At 36.8% G+C, this 19378-nt stretch overlaps 1 protein-coding gene across 4 annotated transcripts in view; it reads left to right on the plus strand.

Annotated features, from left to right (window-relative positions):
• LOC119155386 (BEN domain-containing protein 5) overlaps positions 1-19378 on the plus strand; it is a 965021-nt gene that overhangs the window by 15242 nt on the left and 930401 nt on the right. For all 4 annotated transcript variants that reach the window (XM_037404023.1, XM_037404019.1, XM_037404021.1 and 1 more), the window contains exon 2: positions 2707-2829. In XM_037404023.1, the coding sequence (XP_037259920.1) occupies positions 2707-2829 (123 nt within the window). The remainder of the gene's footprint in view (positions 1-2706; positions 2830-19378) is intronic.

The raw sequence follows: 19378 nt of genomic DNA on the forward strand, positions 1-19378 counted from the left end.
TTTATAATCTAGTAATACAGCAATGCAGGCTGTTTTTTGGCCAGTAGTCTGGCCTTTTCTTTATCACCCAAGGAGAACATGCCAGAAGGAACATAATGCTGTTGTGCTCTATAATAAAGTGAAGTTCAAAGACTGCAGTTTTGTGTGTTTAGAGATTAATTAAAGATAATATAACTCAAAATATAACAACAGTACATTCTGAATATTCAAAGTACTGTGTAATAAAGAACATGCAAGGAGAGATGAATATTATTAAATGACTATGAATTATAGGCTATTTGATGATTTTACTCTCATTTCTGAATGGCTGCGTTGGGCCAGGAGGAGCAGATGGAAACTTTTTGCTAGGACACAGTTACTTGACAGCTTCCTTCTGCATCATGTAAAGACTCCATTGGCAGATTTTCTCATTTTTCAGTTAGGTGGAAAAGGAGGTGTAGCTCTGTCTTCTGCCTGCTTTTCCTACACTGTCTTATGGTTGAAGTATTATGAATGTAATCTTTTCTAGTTTCTACATCTTTATCTAACGGTGTTTCCCATCTACCTTTTAAGATTACAAGAAGCTGTTACTTTTAGCTGAGATTTACAATTGAGCATTTACCAGGAGGAGTTCAGCTTTTTACAGCTCTACTCAGTTGACTCCCTGCCTCCCATTCTTTCAGTTTGATCCCTGGCAGCTGATGCTTTCTTGGTGGAGATCTGCAGTTTTTCCCTGAATTTTTCTTTGTATCCTTGATTCTATGTGGTGGATTACAAATGATTAACCTGACTAACTGTGACAGGTATATGGGGGCTCTTAGTCAAAGTGGCACTGAACTGCAACTGAGGAAATGGTTTTCCTGTGGCTGCTGTTCTGAATTACAGGTTGCATGATGCAGAGGGATGAATTGTAACAAGTGACACGATCATGGCCATACAGATACACAGATGCCCCATCCAGGTGTAAGTTTGCCTGTGGTGTTACCAGCCTTTAGGCAAATTGTATCATCATGCTGGTAAAAAACCATCTACCTAAAAATATAAGTTGTAATTTTACATTTAAAGAAATGAGTTTAAATGCCGCAGCCTGCTATCTGTGGGCAATTATTCAGTCTAAAACAAATAACCATGAGGGTGCAAATATTATATTTTACCAAAATTATTCGCATGCATTAATTAATATCTAACTGTGGATTATTCTAAAGTAAGAAAAGTTCTAAATTATCTTTGTCTGTTGTAGTACTTCTCAAAGAATAAGTTACAAATTTCTTCCCTGGGAAGACTGGGGATTTATATGCTGAGTGTTAACATGGATATACATATTTTTTAACCTGGGATTTATATACCTCTGAAAATATGGGATATAATAGAAAGCCTGACAGACCCTTTAACTGTGGTGTCACTAAGATGTTGACATAATTTGTTACTTCAGCTAAGGTGTTTTGCCTCAAGAGGTGGAATACATTTATGTATGGAAAGGTCAGTTTTAATTAATAAGCTGTTTTCATCATTCAGGGCCAATATGAATTGCTTGTAACATTTGTGTGAAATAGTTTTCAATATAAAAATAAAACAAATTGAGCTCTATGTCACATTCATCATCCCCTGTAACCCATTTAAATGTCAAAAAATCAGTACAGACCAAAAGTCTATTTCTAGAAGCCTTAGTAGACCTATTTATCAGAGTGAAATAAGATATTATCATCCCATTATTCCATCACATGCCTTCTGCACTTGAAGACACTCACATTTCTTCTAGTTTTCTGTAACAGAGAAGATAGTTTTTCTATTGTTGAATACTTGTTGTCCGAACAGTAAATAGTGAAGAAAATGCTGAGCCAATGTCAGAAGAATGAACTGCTAGTTATATTATTGTGTATTTCTTTGACTATAGTATAATATTAATGTATAATATAATATACAGACTTTATTCCTTGTACATTTCTCAAATGAAAAAATCACTGTGCTCTTTCATTCCTGTTTGCAAACAATTTTTTTTGTATACTGCAAATAGTATAATTTTACTGGAAGGACAAAGCTTTCAGTATATACACTACTGATATATTTTGACAAAAATAATGTTATTGTATAGAAAATTTGTGTCCTGATATGTTTTATTAGGAAATAACCCCCATGTTTTAAAAAATATTTAAGTTCTTCTGAGTTTTGTATCCAAAGCAAGCAAGGCTCAGATAATCATATACCTCCATGAATGTATGTCTCTCCTCTCTAATAATATTCAAATTTCAGATATGAGTTGGACTTAAGTCTCAAAGGTTCTAAGGCCATTTAAGATGCATGAAAATAGGCAGCAAGATAGAGGAATAAGATCCCATTAATGCTTATAGTGAGGAAGATGTTGCTGAGGATTATGGTAAAGTAAGGTGCTGCTGAGGAGTTCAATTCTAGGGAATCCATGCAGAATATATGTATTACAGAGCTCCGGTTGAAAGAAGTGGATCCAGCTGAATATCAGACTATTGCATATGAGAGTGTTCAGCCACAGGATACATGTGTGCAAGAAACCATGCTGTGTGGTTTGTTACTTAGAGAAGCTTTAACATATGATGCCATTATTATATCCAAATTCTTAAATAAACTTTGAGGAGTTCATTTACTGCTGCAAATTTCTTGTTATGTAGAAAAGCATGGAGGAATATCCTTCTATTGTTTTTTCTAACTTATAGCTTTTATGCTCATGCTTTTTTTTTTCTTTTACTGCAACAGGTAGTGCCCTAGGAAGTGATGATATCATAGTAGGGAACGTGAGCAAGCATACTGTTCTTCCAGCTGGATATTGTGGACAGCCTAAAAAAGGACATCTTATATTTGATGCCTGTTTTGAAAGTGGTAAGCATTTTCAGCATTATTTTATGTTATGGAGTTGTCAATATATTAATACTTTAACTATATCTCTCATCTTTATAAAAAGTGTCATAATTCTAAAGAAGACTTGCATTAAATACTACTTAACTCACTGATTCACTTCAGTTAGAATATGACATAAAATTAGACTGTTCAAATGTAAAAATGGTTGTGAAGTTTGTTATTACCAACAATGTACACTTCATCAGGTTGTCATGAAATCAGTGGTTTAGGTCAGATCACTTAAAGAATCACCATCAAAGGTATGAGTGAAATAGGTTTACTATCATCAGTTTGTGGAAATGCAACTACACAAGGTTTGATGGCACTCTGCTACTTATTACGTGGATTAAATGTGCAAGACATAAAAATTAAAAATCGAGCCAGAATAGAGCAATGAAGAAATAGTTTATAGGGACTGAAGAAGAGGATAAGGAAGATCCTTTCATTGAGTCACGATGTTTAGAGTGGACCTACTTGCTTTCGAAGCTCTCAATAGAGTTTAGGTGTGGCTAGATCTATTTTTAGTCTCAGACTTGGACAGTGGACTTAAGTCTAAAGAAATATAAAGAGTAAGGGGAATTCTACCATTGAGTCATGAGGATTCGGAGTAGACCCCATTTCTTTCTAAATTCTCATAGAGTTTAGGTGTGGCTAGGTCCAATCTTAGTCTTAAGCTTTGACAACAGCTTGTGGCTAAAGGGTATAGGGAAAGAGAGGGGAGAGTTTGTTCACAATTTAGGATTATCCATAGGATTTTAGCAGTATTTAATTTATGATTATCTCTAACATCTATAAAGTGAATCAATAGAATTTGTTCAAATCACAATTATAAGTTTACTACTGATTCAAGATTGTAGTACTTAATATTAAGGTATCTAAATTGATTTACACATGCACAAGCATAAGGAAAATAGATATATAGAGATATATTTACACAAATGTACAAAAGGATAAATGTTAAAAGTTCCACTCAAGTTTGGTGAAAATACTCATATCTAGTGCCTTTGAGTTCCTCAACAGGTTGAACCTTGAGGAGCAGGAGTATCAGCCCAGGCTCCATCATTGGTCTTTGGCAATGGTCCCCCTACTATCACAGACTTGGTAGTTTTCAAACTCTGAGCAGCATCCTGCTCAGAGGGAGATGCTGGTCGCAGTCCACTGCAGTCCAGGAGACCTCAAAAGGGTCTCACCGCTGTTTACAAGGTTGTGAAATGATTGTCTTTAGTCATCCTGTAAATTTCCATCTTGGCTGTAACCTGACTAAGTAATGTTTACCTGGTTGGTAGCTCCAGGGGTTATAGAATAGCCCAGAGAAATGGGAGAAATGTACCACCACACAGGTCTATCCCTTAGCACATGTAGATCCATAACTGCGTTTTATTCTATTGTTATACACAGTATTTGTAGGCCACTAATCAAAGATGTAGTATTTAGAATACGTTATTTTGAAATTTAATTTGGAAGCTTACTGGCGAGGTTAACCTTGTAAAGCGCCAAGCCCATCCTTGCATAGAAGATTTCACAGGGATATGTACATGCTGTCTTTATATTTCTTTGTGTTTCTTGTGACCTAATTCTGTACTGCTGAGGTTAATGAAGTTCTGCCTCTGATGTCAATAGAAGGAGAATTAAACTTCAGGAAGCTACTGCAAATTGCAAAAGAAATTATTTTTACAAGTGTTTAGTTAGCATATTAATTTAAAGAATATTTTAAATCCTGTATGTTTATATGCGTGCGGGGTATGTAGGTAAATATATATGAATAAGTAGCATTTTTTAAATTTGTTAGATGTGTCTTCAGATTTTTAGCTTAAATCTATTATTATTGGCTTACAGACCTACAGAGCACTGTTAAACACCATATGTACAGAAGGCATTTGGCAGGATAAACTATAGGTTTCAGCATGGTTTATGTGAGAGGTGCTGGTAATGCCAAAACTGCTAGTGTCTTGTAAAATGAGCTTTTTATGAAGAGTTACATCCCTCAGGGTAAAATACTGGCTGCCAGTTCCTGCATAAATATTAAATTGAGTTACTTAAATCCTTTGATTACATTATGTAAAAGGTGTAAATATGTAGTGAATAATAAAGAATATCTTATTTTTAAGGCATCTCTTCAAAGGTTCAGACAATAGTTAGGTATTTTTAAAAATACTTTGGGTGCTATTTTGTAGTAGTTATGGTTTTATGATTTTTTTGTATCAGAATATGGCTTATGAAATGAACCAGTTGGCCAAGCTGAGAAATTTACCAGTTAAGCTGCTATGCAATGAAAAGGATCAGTAGCAGCCATTAGGTTATTTGTGAAGTAATGTGAATCGTTGCATGATGGTTTAATTCCATTTTTTTGAACAATAGAATTAATTATTTTTAAATTAAAACATTTATTCAGTTCAAAGGTAACATTCATACTTTATATACTTTGACAATAATAGTATGTGATTAGAGGCAGATGCTATTTGAAATACTGTTTACATTGTAGCATGAGGCTGTGATGTTGCTTTGCATATTCAGACACCTCCAAAATAAAAATATGAATAAAATTAATACCTTCATTTACTTTCTTATGATGGTGATGTATTAGCAAGAACAATAATAATATTGTGTACACTTCATGTGTAAAGTCATGTTGGCTTTTGTTATATGTCAGGCAAGGAATTACTTAGAGTACTGTAACTGGTCAAAGCGAATTAACTGATTATTGGATATTTTGTGAGATTGTTACTAATGTTAAAATCATCCCCTACTATTATCCAACAGTAGTATACAACAGTTATGAAGTAGTGTATTGATACTTTTTGAGTACTACCTTAAAATGGTAATATCCTATTGGAATTGCCTTTTTCAAAGAACAGATTACAAAACCGATCCCAGCTGGAGTACTTCATCCAGGTCTGGGGTCCCCACTACAAGAAATACATGGACCTGCTAGAGGAGTCCAGAGGAGGGCCATGAAAATGGTCAGAGGGCTGGAACATGTCTTCTATGAAGAAAGGCTGAGAGAACTGGCGTTCTTCAGCCTGGAGAAGAGAAGGTTCCATGGAGACCTCATTGTGGCCTTTCACTGTATAAAGGGGGCTTATAAGAAAGATGGAGAAAGACTTTTTACCAGGGCCTGTAGGGACAGGACAAGGAGCGATGGTTTTAAACTGAAAGAGAGTAGATATATATTGGATATAAGGAAGAGTTTTTTTACAGTGGGGGTGCTGAGACACTGACACAGGTTGCCTAGAGAAGCTGTGGATGCCCCATCATTGGTTGTGTTCACAGTCGTGTTGGACTGGGCTTTGAGCAACCTGATCTAGTGAAAGATGTCCCCGCCTATGGCAGGGTGGATGGACTAAATGATCTTTAAAGGTCTGTTCCTACTCAAACCATTCTATGATGCTGTGATTCTATAAAAACAGATCACTAATTTTATAATGTGTTACAGAAGTAATAGACTAGAAGTAATAGGAGTATTTAGGTTGGAAAAGACCTTTAAGATCATCATCAAGTCCAACCATTAACGCAGGACTACCTAGTCCACCACTAAACCATGCCTCTAAGCACCACATCTACACTTTTTTTTTTTTAAACCCTTCCAGGGATGTTGATTCCATCACCTCCCTGGGCAGCCTGTTCTAATGCTTGAACACTTTCAGTGAAAAATTTTTTCCTAATATCCAATCTAAACCTCCCCTGGTGCAACTTGAGGCCATTTCCTCTTGTTTTACTGCTTATTACCTGGGACAAGAGATTGATCCCCACCTGTCTACAGCCTCCGTTCAGGTAGTTGCAGAGAGCAGTAAGAGCTCCCCTCAGCCTCCTTTTCTCCAGGAGAAACACCCCCAGTTCCTTCAGCCACTCCTCATAAGACTTGTGCTGTAGAACCTTCACCAGCTTCGTTGCCTGCCTCTGGACACACTCTACCACCTCAATGTCTTTCTTATAGGGAGGGACCCAAACCTGAATACAGGTGTTGGAGGTGCAGCCTCACCAGTGCCAAGTACAGGGGCACAATTACTTCTCTAGTTGTGCTGGCCGTGCTGTTTCTGGTGCAAGCCAGGATGCTACTGGCCTTTTTGGCCAGAAACCTAAATATACCTGAAGGAAATAGGCTGTTGGAATATAATGTATAGATTTTTTCTAAGATTTGTGCTTTGTCTGTTATGGTGATGTTGCAACTAAACATGAGTATGGCACTGAAATTGAAGACCCATCATAATTTAAAGGTGCTCAAGGTTCTTTACAGGTAAAGTTTTGTAAGATTTATTAAATCTTTAAAAGTAAACACAATGTGATTAAAACCCACAATAGTTATAGTATACAAGATGATAACCCTATATCTAATGTGACTTTAGTAGAGATTTGAACATTGGTTTATATAACATTTTCACTGCTAATGATCTTGGTCTTAATGAAGCTATGTTAGGATGAAGCAAAACTGGCTGGACAGTGGTACTCTTGGAGTGTTATTTGATGATTTGCTTTCAAAATAGAAGATGTGTTAAATATGGTTCCATAAGAAGCTTTCCTCTCTTTGGCTGCATTCTGTATTTTCTTGAAAGATCCAGTTGATAGAACTGAAGGTTCCCTTCATGAGCTATATTTCAAGGGCTATGATTTTATATTGCAGAAATAGAAGTAAATACCTTTCAGAATGGAGGAAGAGCATTAAGCTTGTAGAAAACAGGAAAAAGATTAACACATAGAGAAGAAGATGCTATTTAGTATGCTTTCATTTTTGTAATGGCTATCATTATTGTACTAAGTAGTGTTGACAAGTATGGATTTGTTTGAGACAGAAAGGTCTGTTCTTATGTAGTCTGAAAACCGATGTCCAGTTTGCTATTTTGAAGTGCCTTGCCTTCAAAAAATGATAAAAAATAAAATTAGAATGGGCATTGGGATTTCTTTTTAGTCCACTCCATTGTTGAGAGGCAAAATAACACTATTTTTGCCTTTCCTGACAGATATTTATCTATCCTTTTCAGAGAATTTTAGTGAGTAAAGTTTCAATGAGAAAGGAACAATCCATTCGAATGCTTCAATTTGCTCAACATAAGAAATATTTTCTTTCTATGTAGAAATGTTCTTACCAAAAATGCATTAATTCTTGTCCAGTCCTATAGGCATGGGAAGGAGATTATTCCTTTCTTCTTTGACTTAATGGAAATGTGCTATCATATCTTTGCTTGACCTTTCCTTCTTCAGGTTAAATAACTGCTATTTTTTCAATAGTTCCTTAGTGGTCACATTTTCCAGATTTCCCATCATTCTTTATTTCCTCTGGTCTTTCTCCAGCTGTTCCATGCCTTTCTTGACAGGCAGTGGTCCAAGGTGAATGTGATACTCAGATAAGCTGGTGACAATACTCTGTAGAGTTTATTATGTGACAGGCCTTGCAATCTATTTACTTATGCTATGTGACAGTCCAATCTTTTTCACAATAGCATGGGACTGTTGACTTTATAAAATTTATGGTCCCTTATACTGTCCAAATCTTTTTCAGAAGAAGAGCTACCTAACCAGTTCATAAATTGCACTTAATTTACCTGTAATGAATCTAATAGTAGGGAAAGAATCATTGCTGTAAAATAAATAAAATTGTTGAAAATGAAAAATGGTGGTTGAACACTTTATCTCATAAATAACAGACAGGAATGAAGGAGAGAGAGAATTATCAACTTGCAAGTATGTCAGGAATTTGAATTTCTGTTTCCCATAGTTTTGGCTAGTGTTCTAGCTGGAATCTTCCTTGTTATCTTTATTAATATTTAAGAATATACACTGCCTTTTTACATTAACTTACCATTAGCATGAAAGAAACTGATGAAAATTTGGATTTCTTGTATGCTACAACATAATTTTTGGATAACATCAATTTTCACAAGAAAGATGAATTAGTTTTGGGGAAAATGGAAGCACAGTTATCTATGCGTAGAACAAATTTAAAGGAAATGAATGTCACATTTGAAATGTATACATTTGCTCAGTTGTAATTCCTTTTCTTATTATTCATTAATGCATTAAATTATTAACACAGTTTCAGTTTAGCAGCAATGCAGTGCTCTACAAATATTCACCTCTCATCCTCTCTGTTCTGGCAAAACTAGGAATTTTGCAGAATGTAGTGCTTTGGAGAGAAGGATGTATTCACTCTTGCGATACAAGCAAGTCCTTCCCGATTGAGTCAGGTCCAGAATCTGATGTAAAAATGTTCTTCAGGGAGTCTGGCATTTTATACTTAGCAGAATTGGTATTTAAGACATTTTATTTTCTGTGGATCTAAATTACGTTGAAGTTTAGTTTAGCCAGCTACCCGTCCTGTCTTGTGTTGGCTTAGTGCATGTTATTTCTGGTGTCATCAATTTAGTTAGCAGCCTCTTCTATGTTGTGGCTAAGATTTGTTTTCATTTACTTGGTCATTTTTTCCTATACCAGATGTTTCAGAGATGACACCTCCAGTGCTGGAAAATAGTGGTTTGTTTTTTTTTTTTCTGGGAACTTACATAACTGCAGTAGCTTTGCTTCTGCATGAGGTAACAATTATTTAATTTATTAATTTTGTTATACACATGAAGCCTTTCACATATATTTTGCAAAGTGGACAAAGAAAGTATAAAGCAAATGTCTCAGCCCTTAAAAAGAGACCAATATTTTTATGGTGCTGTTGCCTGTTCAATCCTTTGTGCAGAGTGCCAGTCTAATCTTCAGTCTCTGCAAAAGGGAGATGAATTTTGGCAATGACCCCAAAGTGTGGAAACTTGAAGGATTTGACCATTGCTTATGTCAATTATGTCAGGATTCAGAGAAAAAAAATATAGCTGACAGTGACATCACTTTTCTTTCAAGCCCAAAAGCATGGCTGAATAGGCCAGAACACAATGAGTTGTATTAGAAACGTGACAGCAGCTATCCTATAGCTCTGCAACAGACCATGAAACGTCAGAAGCTCTTGGTCATGGATAATTGTCTTTGCTTTTCTGTAAAGATTGAAACCTACAGATTTGAGTTTATGCTGTCCTGTGAGAGTGCTGGTGATTGACTAGATTCTCTGAGTGTTGATGCAGTTTGAGTTCAGGTTCCCCACACACTTTTCTCTCATAAATCAGGAGAAACCTCAAACATACTGGATTCTTGTGCTAGTCTAGAGGATGCCATCTGACAATATGGATGACTCGCCCTTTAAAATACCTTGTCTTGGACTGTCTAGAGTCTGACAACACTTATTCTAGCAGGGTACAAAGCATGGGTCATGTTGTCATGCATTCAGGTTGTATTTCTACAACCACTACAGAAGGATACCTTTGGAAAGTCTGTAAGAAATGCCTTCCACTCAGTAACCATCTCTCTTCACTGCAGTGCTCATAGTGCTTTGATAGGACCAAAGTTCCTCTGAGCTCAGAACACACCTGAGCCCACAGAGGAGGCATCCACGCTTTTTTTCACATTGTGCAAAGACTATTTGCTGGGTGCAGCCATAAGTTGCCTTCATGGCTCTCTCACAGAGTGCTTTCAAGGTAAGCTCAAAAGGGCTATAGCTTTTGCCTCCCAGGCAATTGATACACCAAACTGGCGTAAGAAAAACTGTTGACACTGCGAGCTGTGGTTTCACTGAAGAAAAATGCAAGGGAAATTCAAATAGTGGTATCATCTGGCTTGCCAGTCACCATGGATCTATTGGTTTGTCACTCTGGCCTGTACATACTTCTAGGTTAACCACAGTGCCTTCTGTCTAGCCTGGTAGGATGACATAGGGAACATGGGAGGAAGCTGGGGCTAGGTGGTAGACTGTGATGTGTTGTGAGGATAGTTAAAAACCCCAGGCTCTACAGTTTCTGCTGCTTGTGGCTCAAATTGCTTGTTTTATAATTACTTTTGAGGATTGAAGGAACAGCGTGGGCTTACAGAGGTTTGTAAATCTCAGCATTCATACTGTTAAATACAGGGGCTCTTACAAGGTTTTGAAAATACATATTTTGGCTTGTTAGTTAAATATAAAGCTGTTTAAATGTTAAAAAATACTGTGTTTCTTGAAATTAGAAATGAAGCTGCTGTCTGCTTTTATTCTCATTTCAACCAGAAAGTGGAACTCCGCCAAGAGTCATTAAATCTTCTATCCTTTGGATGAATTCTTATTTTTTTATGAAAAAATGTTATGATTGGGTAATTTGTGTATTGTGGTTTATGTTCAAAAGGTTGTAATTGAAGTTTTGTAAAATCTTAGATTCAATCTCAATTACTGTGAACCTCATATTATTATGGTGACTGATGTACCACCACCTTGCAGTGAAAATGACTGACAAACATTAGTCTGTCTTTTCCTACTGCAGGTTTACAAAATATTTTTTATTAAAACCTGATTATAAAATGCAGTGCTGGGGGATTGCAAATTATATTTATCAGTTGGAAAAAGTTAAGTTTTACAGTGTATTAAAAGATCTTATGGTACTGAGAAGTACCCTCATATAATTTTTGTTAAGGTTTTAAATATCTTTCTATATTTCAAAAATAGGATAATATACTTACAAAACACTTTGCACAAAACTCAGAAATGCAGTAAGTGATTGTAATTCCACTGATCTCATTGTAACCACTTACAGGCGTGAAATAGGCCATTGAGCTTTACCATGAAAGATATGTTTTGAACAAAAGCAAAGATAAAATAGGATGGATTGCCCTTTGGGGCTGCCTACGTCCCAGTTGCTAATACTTGACATGTAACTTTAGACAGCTAAAATTAGGTGAGATCAATCTTACTTGTGATTAATAAAATACTGTAAAATTTGAGCTGCAAAACATTTTCTGAAATGGACATTTTTGTTTGTAGAAATTTTGCAAATGGAAACTAAGATGATATATTTAACATTATGTTCAAAGAAAAAGTGAAATCCACCCTAGGGGGAATAGCTGCATTTTGGCCATCTAATACACAATTGTAATATGCTTCCGAAATTGTTAAACAGGCTGATCCTGTGTGTGTTTACATTTGGGTGATGAGAAATACCCTTCTTCACCTTTATTTCAGTGGCACTACCATGGTACCCTAGAACAGGAATAAAGCAATACAGACAAATGTAATAAATGCACATTAATAGAAATAGAAAGTGCAAAAGCTGTTTCAGGCTGCTTTCTTCCAGTGTAAACACCTTTAGTAGTAGACTAAACTGTGTTTTGGAGCAAAAGCTAGTTGTTATTCCAGATTTCCTATGTTATATGTCATGTGTAGCTAGAATCACTAAGTCAGGTAGACTCTTTTGGATTTCACTTCTATGAGAATGCTTATATGCAAGGCAGAAACAAAAGAAATGAAAGTCAATATATTATTATAGTAATGATGTCTGTTTTCACCCTACTTCTGTGGCATCGAGGTGTGTCTGATTAACAAAACACTTTATTTTAGTTATTTCTGTATTTGTTGACAGTAATTTATGCCATATTTCACATAAAGATGTTATGTGGTTATTGCTACCAGTAGGGGTAAATTAACAAACGTTTCCCTTTTCTAAAAATGTCTGTTCCCAGTTTGGAGCAGTGTTATTCTATCAGAGTACCAATACCTTTGGACTACCGCAAGTAAGAAGTCACAAAAAATTAAAGACCAAAAGATTGATTTTAATTTTTTTTGTTGTTTAATGATGACTGTAGGCATAGATTAATGGACGTAGCATGCACAAAGTGATATCAGTTAACATATATGACATTACTCAGATGTCTCAAACTCCGGAAAAAGCATGTGAATGATTTATGGAATTGATATTAATCTCTTTCCAGTAAATGCATTACTAACGTTACATGGGAAATTGATGTTACTGCTGTAATGCCAAATTAATTTCTTTCTTGCTAGGTCAGCATTGCAAATGGAACTAAATATTAACCTTTTAAATATCTAAACAGAATAGAGTGTGGATGACATTTTTACGGATGGGGGAGTGCTTAGCGTTGATATGATACCAGCTAACAAATACAACATTAGTCAAGTATCTTAACTTGTGGGAAATAGATATTAATGACTTATGGAGCTAATGACAATGCAAGAAGAATTAGTATAATAGCATCAGTAAAGAATTAGGATGTTAATTGTAGTTGGTGTGCCGATTATAATTTTCACAGTCAGTTTATCTTATGAATATCATGCTACCTTCTTCAAGACCTAGCCTTTGTCTCCTGCCTCTTACCACGTTTGCATCTCCTGAGCTAGTAGAGAAGCACCCATGCTGATTTGCTGTTTGACTGACCTGAGAGGGACTGGAATATGAAACTGGAAATGGAAGCAGAAATGTTTGAGATCAGATAATTGTACATTCAGAGCAGATTTTCAATAGCCTTTGTGTGAGGAACAGCCCAATAGGATAGGAATTCTTAGTCTGGAAAAGACACAACTGAGGAAGAATATATTAGAGGTCTGTAGAATCATGATTCTTAGTCAAAGTGTCAATGAATATGAAACAGTGGTTCCCTGTCCATTCTCTTTGTACAAAGACTAAGGGCCATCAAATGAAGCTAGCAGTTAAGGTGTTGAAAACAACGGAGAATGGTTCCTCACATATTATTTAAGCTGTGGAGATTCTTCCTGCAGGGTGTTGTGGATGCTAAAAATTTACATCATGCTTTAAAGCAGAAAAAAACCCCTCAAACAACAAACCCAACAAAAACCCAAACCCCAACTGACAAGACCAGGGAAGAAAAATCAGTTGAGAGCCACTAAACACTGACACCATCTCTGGCTCAAGATGTTCATAAACACTACATTTTAAATTGGGGAATGATTCTGGGGAGGTATCTTCATTTAACTGCTTTGTTCCTGTGCTCTTCTCTAGGATCCATATCTGGCATTTACAGGTCTACACCTTGATCTCACCTGATAGATACATCTGGTTAAATGGTTAATCACTTTTAGTATATATAAAAATTGTAGAATCATCATAGAATGGTTTGTGTAGGAAGGGACCTTAAAGATCCCCTAGTTCCACCGCCCTGCCTTTGCCTTCTCTGACGGGTGGTGTGGCTGGAGCGCTTGCCAGAGAAGACTGTGGTGAAAAAGTCATAGAGTACCTCAGCCTTCTCAGTGTCCCAGGCAGCCAGGTCTCTCATTTCCTTCCAGAGAGCCCATGTTTACCTAGTCTTCTGTTTATCACCGATGTACCTATAGAAGCTTTTCTTGATGTCCCTGGCCAGATTTAATTCTCTCAGGGCTCTGGCTTTCCTAACCTGATCCCTGGCTGCTCGGACAGTTTCTCTGTATTCTTTCTAGGCTACTTGTTCTTGCTTCCACCCTCTGTAGGCTTCCTTTTTGTGTCTGATTTTGTCCAGGAGCTCCTTGTTCATCCATGCCTCCCGGCTTTTTTTGCCCCAGCTTCCTCTTTGTTGGGATGCATTGCTCCTGAGCTTGGAGGAGGGGAGGTGATCCTTGAATATTAACCAGCTTTCTTGGGTGCCTTTTTCCTCCAGGGCTCTATCCAATGGTGCTCTACCCAGCAGTTTTCTGAAGAGGTCAAAGTCTGCTCTCCTGAAGTCCAGGGTAGCGATTTTGCTGTGCACCCTTGTTGCTCTCCTAAGGATCTTGAACTCCACCATTTTGTGGTCACTACAGCCAAGGCTGCCCTTGAGCTTCACATTCCTCACCAGCCTGTCTTGTTGGTAACAAGGTCCAGCATGGCACTTCTCCTTGTTGGCACTTCTATCACTTGGAGAAGGAAGTTATCATCAGTGCATTCCAAGAAGCTTCTGGATTGCTTATGCCTGCTGTGTTGTCCCTTCAACATATACTGGGGTGGTTGAAGTCCCCTATGGGAATGAGGGCTTGTGAATGTGAGGTGGCCTCTACCTATCTGTGGAGGGCCTCATGGGTTTGGTCTTCTTGGTCAGGTGGCCTGTAGCAGACCCCCCTATAATGCTACCTGCACCTGCCCTCCCTTTACTCCTGATTCATAAGCTCTTGTTTGACTCCTTGTCCGTTCCCAGACAGAGCTCCATGCACTCCAACTGGTTGCTGACATAGAGGCTGACACCCCCTCATCTTTTCCCCTCCCTGTCCTTCCTAAAGAGCTTGTATCCTTCCATTCCAACACTCGAATTGTGAGTCATCCCCCCATATCTCTGTGATGCCAATCAGGTCGTAGCCCTGCAGGTGTGTGCATGTCTCTAACTCCTCTTCTTTATTTCCTATGCTACCATAGAGGTGTCTAAGTTGGGCCCCCAGTGAGCCTGTCTTACTGGCTGGAGCAGCTGGAGTGCCCTTGTGCTGCTCTTCAGGTGCTCTCCTGCTGCTCTGCAATTCCTCTCTGGGCTCTAGGCATCTCTTGCTGGCACTGGCACCAGACTGGTAGGAGTGGGATGGATTAAGGTTCCCCTCCCCTGGCAACTTTAGTTTAAAGCCCTCATAATCTTTTATTATTTTCTAAAAATATATTACAGGTTATAGTTACAAGCCAAAATTAACATTTTGCAAAACTATAATTTGATCAGATAATAGGAAGGAAAATCCTACAGTTATTGTTTCCATTCAAACTAATTTTCTGAGAAAGATAGTGGTTGAAGATGGCATGCTAACATTAACAACAGTTGTCCAGAAATACACCTGATGCAGATCTGTTCTTAAGATTTTGTACTATACACTCCTGGTACTTACATTTCCATCAGACTCAGTTTTTTGTGGGATATTTGTAAGCTTGTTCTTTGACAGGGAGGGGATTGAAAAAAAACAACCCAAACAGCATAGATACTTTATACAAGGATGTTTAAGTCATTTTTGAGAATAAGCAGAAGGGTTTTCATAGATACCAGGTTCTGAGATAAATTTTTGAGTTTCCATTTTTCTGGCTCTGTTCAAAATTTTCCATCTGGAAAAATGATAGAGGGAAATACAAGAAAGAATAGCAATGTCCCTGCCAGTGTGAAGGAACGTTACATTACACTGAACAAATATCCTTATCTGAATGTACAATCACTGAAATAAATGCAGCTGTGTTTATTTCAGCATAATCAGATATATTTGAATATAAAATCATTGGCATAAATGCAGCTGTGTTTATTTCAAACTGCACATGTTAATATGAACACGAGTGTGACATCAGTTAATCACTCATGAATGTATAGAGGTATGTATGTATAGTGGCACAATAGAGGCCTCTGATAGTTGAAAGTATGAAGAAAATAATCCAGCTGAGTTTATGCTTTACCTAAAAATTTTCATAACAGCATTGGAAGTCACTGATGAGGAAATGCAAAATTTTTCTCATATGAAATCCCTGGATTTATATAAATCTGTAGTTATTCTATAGAGTAACAGGTGACCTGTTCTCCAGTTACTAAGGAAATAATTACTTTGAAAAATTGCCTCTTAAAATAGAGAATCATGTTAGTTTTCAGTGATTGGTATGTCCAGGTCAATCTCTTCTGATGGGTGCAGTGCAGACCTTAACTTTACCTTAGATTTTTATTCCATTTTGAGCCTTCTAAAGAGCTGCTAACCACCCTTCCAGAATTTAATCTTGCTGGGTTCTCAAACGCAGGGAATATACAGTGAAGAGCAGTGCCAGTGGAAAAAAATTTGCATTCTTTATGTTGTTAGGGATGCTTTTCCTTGCTATTTTCCCAGAGTAATTCTCTGCCTTCGCTGTCCTGTTTATAGCCTTAACCTCTGTCTTTTAAAGTCATTCAGAACTAGAAGAAATTGAAAAGTGTTCTTCAGTCTGCTTATGCAGATGGTGCTATATAGATTATCAGAAGGAATGGCAGTACTCAAAATAAAAGATAAAGTGGCGTCAGAACAGTAAATATTTTGGAGCTAAGAGATATTGGAAAGGCTTTATTTTCATCTGGGAGAAGGCTGAGATATTCTGCTAGGCTAAATGGTGGTATTTTGTTCAGTTAGTTCAATAACCTGTAATATTATCCCCATTTTGTAGAAGACAGCAGCACAAAAGACATGGCTCTTGACTGCCTAGCACCTTTTGTAGTAAATTTCAGCTGTGTGAAATGAGTGCAAAATGGCTGAGAAATGTTAAAAGTGCTTTGCATCAGTTTCATGTGAACCAAATGATGGATGACATTTAGGAAATTTCATATCTTGTATTATATCTGTTAGATTTGATCAAATAGTGATGTTATAAAGAATAAGGGAAGTGAAGGAAAGGGATTGAAGGAGAGGAAATGCATTTGAAACGTTTGCATCAGGTTCTGCGCTCAAAGGGACGTTGGCTATGTTGCACAGCAGTGCGCTGCTGCTGTTTCTGTTACTGTGTGACATACAGTGATTTGCTCAGTACATGGCTTAGGCAGTGCTAACTGGGAGAACAATATTTCTTTTGTTTGCTTCTCATCTCCAGATAAATTAATACCTCTGTATGATCCCATTATTATTTTTTTTTAAATGAGTTGAAGACACTGGAACAGGCTGCCCAGAGAGGCTGTGGAGCCTCCATCACAGAGGTATGAAAAACCTGAGTAGATGCCTCTTGTTGACCCTGCTCTGAGTAGGGTGGGTGGACTAGACAGTCTCCAGAGAACCCTTAGAAACCACTTAGAAGATTACCACTTTTTTTTGCCTCCCCTGAAATTAGCATACACTTCAGATAGATTCTGTTCTTGTTGTTCTCTAAATTGTTTTAAAATTCTCAGCTGCCTGCTGATCCAAAGTTAACAAGCCAAAAGGTATTTGCTTGTTTGAGCTGCCACTGTAATACAAGAAGAGACAAAACACTCTGAAATACATGATAATGTGTACTTTTGAAAGAATATGGGTTGAAAAACATGCTTCAGAAGAGATGTTTCTGCATAAACTATAAGTATTTTTATTCTCGGATTGCCACTATTTGATTTTAGGAGGAAATATTTGAGAATATTTTGCTCAGCCTAACAGGAATTTGGATACAAGTTATTAGGTGGGAAACACATTATTTTGGATACATGCAGAGCTTCATTTTGCATTTATTGATTCTGTTTAGTAACCTAATTGCCTTCTAAGTTCAGCCTTTAGCATGCTAATTTTGATTTAGTGTTTGTATTTCTGAAAACAAACTGGGAACAAACCATGTATTATCACCGTGTGTTCTTTAGACAGCTACTCAAATTCCAGGATCCACTACAGTAACGTAGTATGAAGGTAAATTACCATCATATATTAAGGGTTATTATTATTATATTTTAACAATTTCTGGTAGAATCACATCTCTCTTTCTTTCATCTGAAACTGTAAGAAAACTTTTTGTTTGTAAGAAATATGATCTGTTTAAAAAAATTGGTATTGAATGTTTATTGTTGCTACTGTATTACATTATGAATAATTCATTTTTAGTAGCCTTTTCTAAGATTGTAAATTAATGTCAAATTTCTGATGTGAAAAACTTTTAAGCCTTTTTCATGAATGCGATATAAAAAAATAGAGAGTTAAGGAATAATACATACAGATTTTTTTTTTCCTTTCAGCTTTTTGGTGGTCACCTTAAGAAATTATGTTCACGGTGACTTTTGAAACGAAGGACTAATAATTTTTTGCCATTTGTGTTCCTTTTTTTTGTCTGTCTTCTTATTTGCAGTTTTTATTTACTTCTATTAAGTTTCATTTATATAATGCTTTACATATCTCCTTCCTTTTAATGTTAAGTTGTATAGCAAAATATCTTCAGTGCTCTGGTGATCATACATTTGCACGTATACCTGCACTGAGCTGACTGCCACTTGTGTAGGCACAGTCAAATTAGATTGCATAGCAATGTTAGCACAGCCAAAAATGTCTTGAGGCTGGATAAATACTGAGATGGTTAGGTTACTCTTGAGTTTCGTGGTGTTACAGATACATTGCTGTCAGAATACCAGAGCTAGCTAATTTGTGTCTAAGCATGGGTAAGGTGATGTATGATGATGCACTTGTTCCTCGGAAATGCATTGTAGATGTACTCCTTGCTAAACAGTAAAGTTAAGGCAGGGAATGGAACAGCAATGTTATAATTATTGTTCAGATGAAAGCACAAATTAAAAGCTTATAGCAAGTTGAAATCTGACTTTTGGTTATTACTGCATTTATTTGCTGTGGTTCTTGTGTTTCTGTAGCTTCAGGATTGATCCGTTCTCACTTATCCCAAACACTTGTCATCCTCTTAACTTGATTATCACAACCTTACCTTGCCTGTTATTTCTCTTACCTCTCTGTATTTTTGTAAATGTTATTGCTGAAGTATCTTCTTTTGTATGTTGAGAGAACGTTGAGCCTCACTTCTTGATCCTGTATATTGAATGCTGTATCAGATTAAACCTTGTTATCCTCATCTCTAGAACTCTGTTATTGGCTTTCCATTAGCATCTGTTTTGTTCTTCATTATTCCCATCTGCGTGCTCTTCTTTATCATTTTGGATTTAGTAATCCATTTATTTCCTTCCCTCATATTTGCATTTGCATTTTCATCAGTAAACATTTTTGTCCCTTTTATTTCAGTCTAGTTTTCAGTTTAGTTTATTTTCATGTGAATTCCTCTGCAAATATGCCTGCTAATCTTCCTTGAAAGAGTTTCTTAAATTTGCCTTTCCAAAATTATGTCCCCCCCCT

This window comes from Falco rusticolus, chromosome 11 (assembly GCF_015220075.1).
Source record: "Falco rusticolus isolate bFalRus1 chromosome 11, bFalRus1.pri, whole genome shotgun sequence".
Classification (NCBI taxonomy): Eukaryota; Metazoa; Chordata; class Aves; order Falconiformes; family Falconidae; genus Falco; species Falco rusticolus.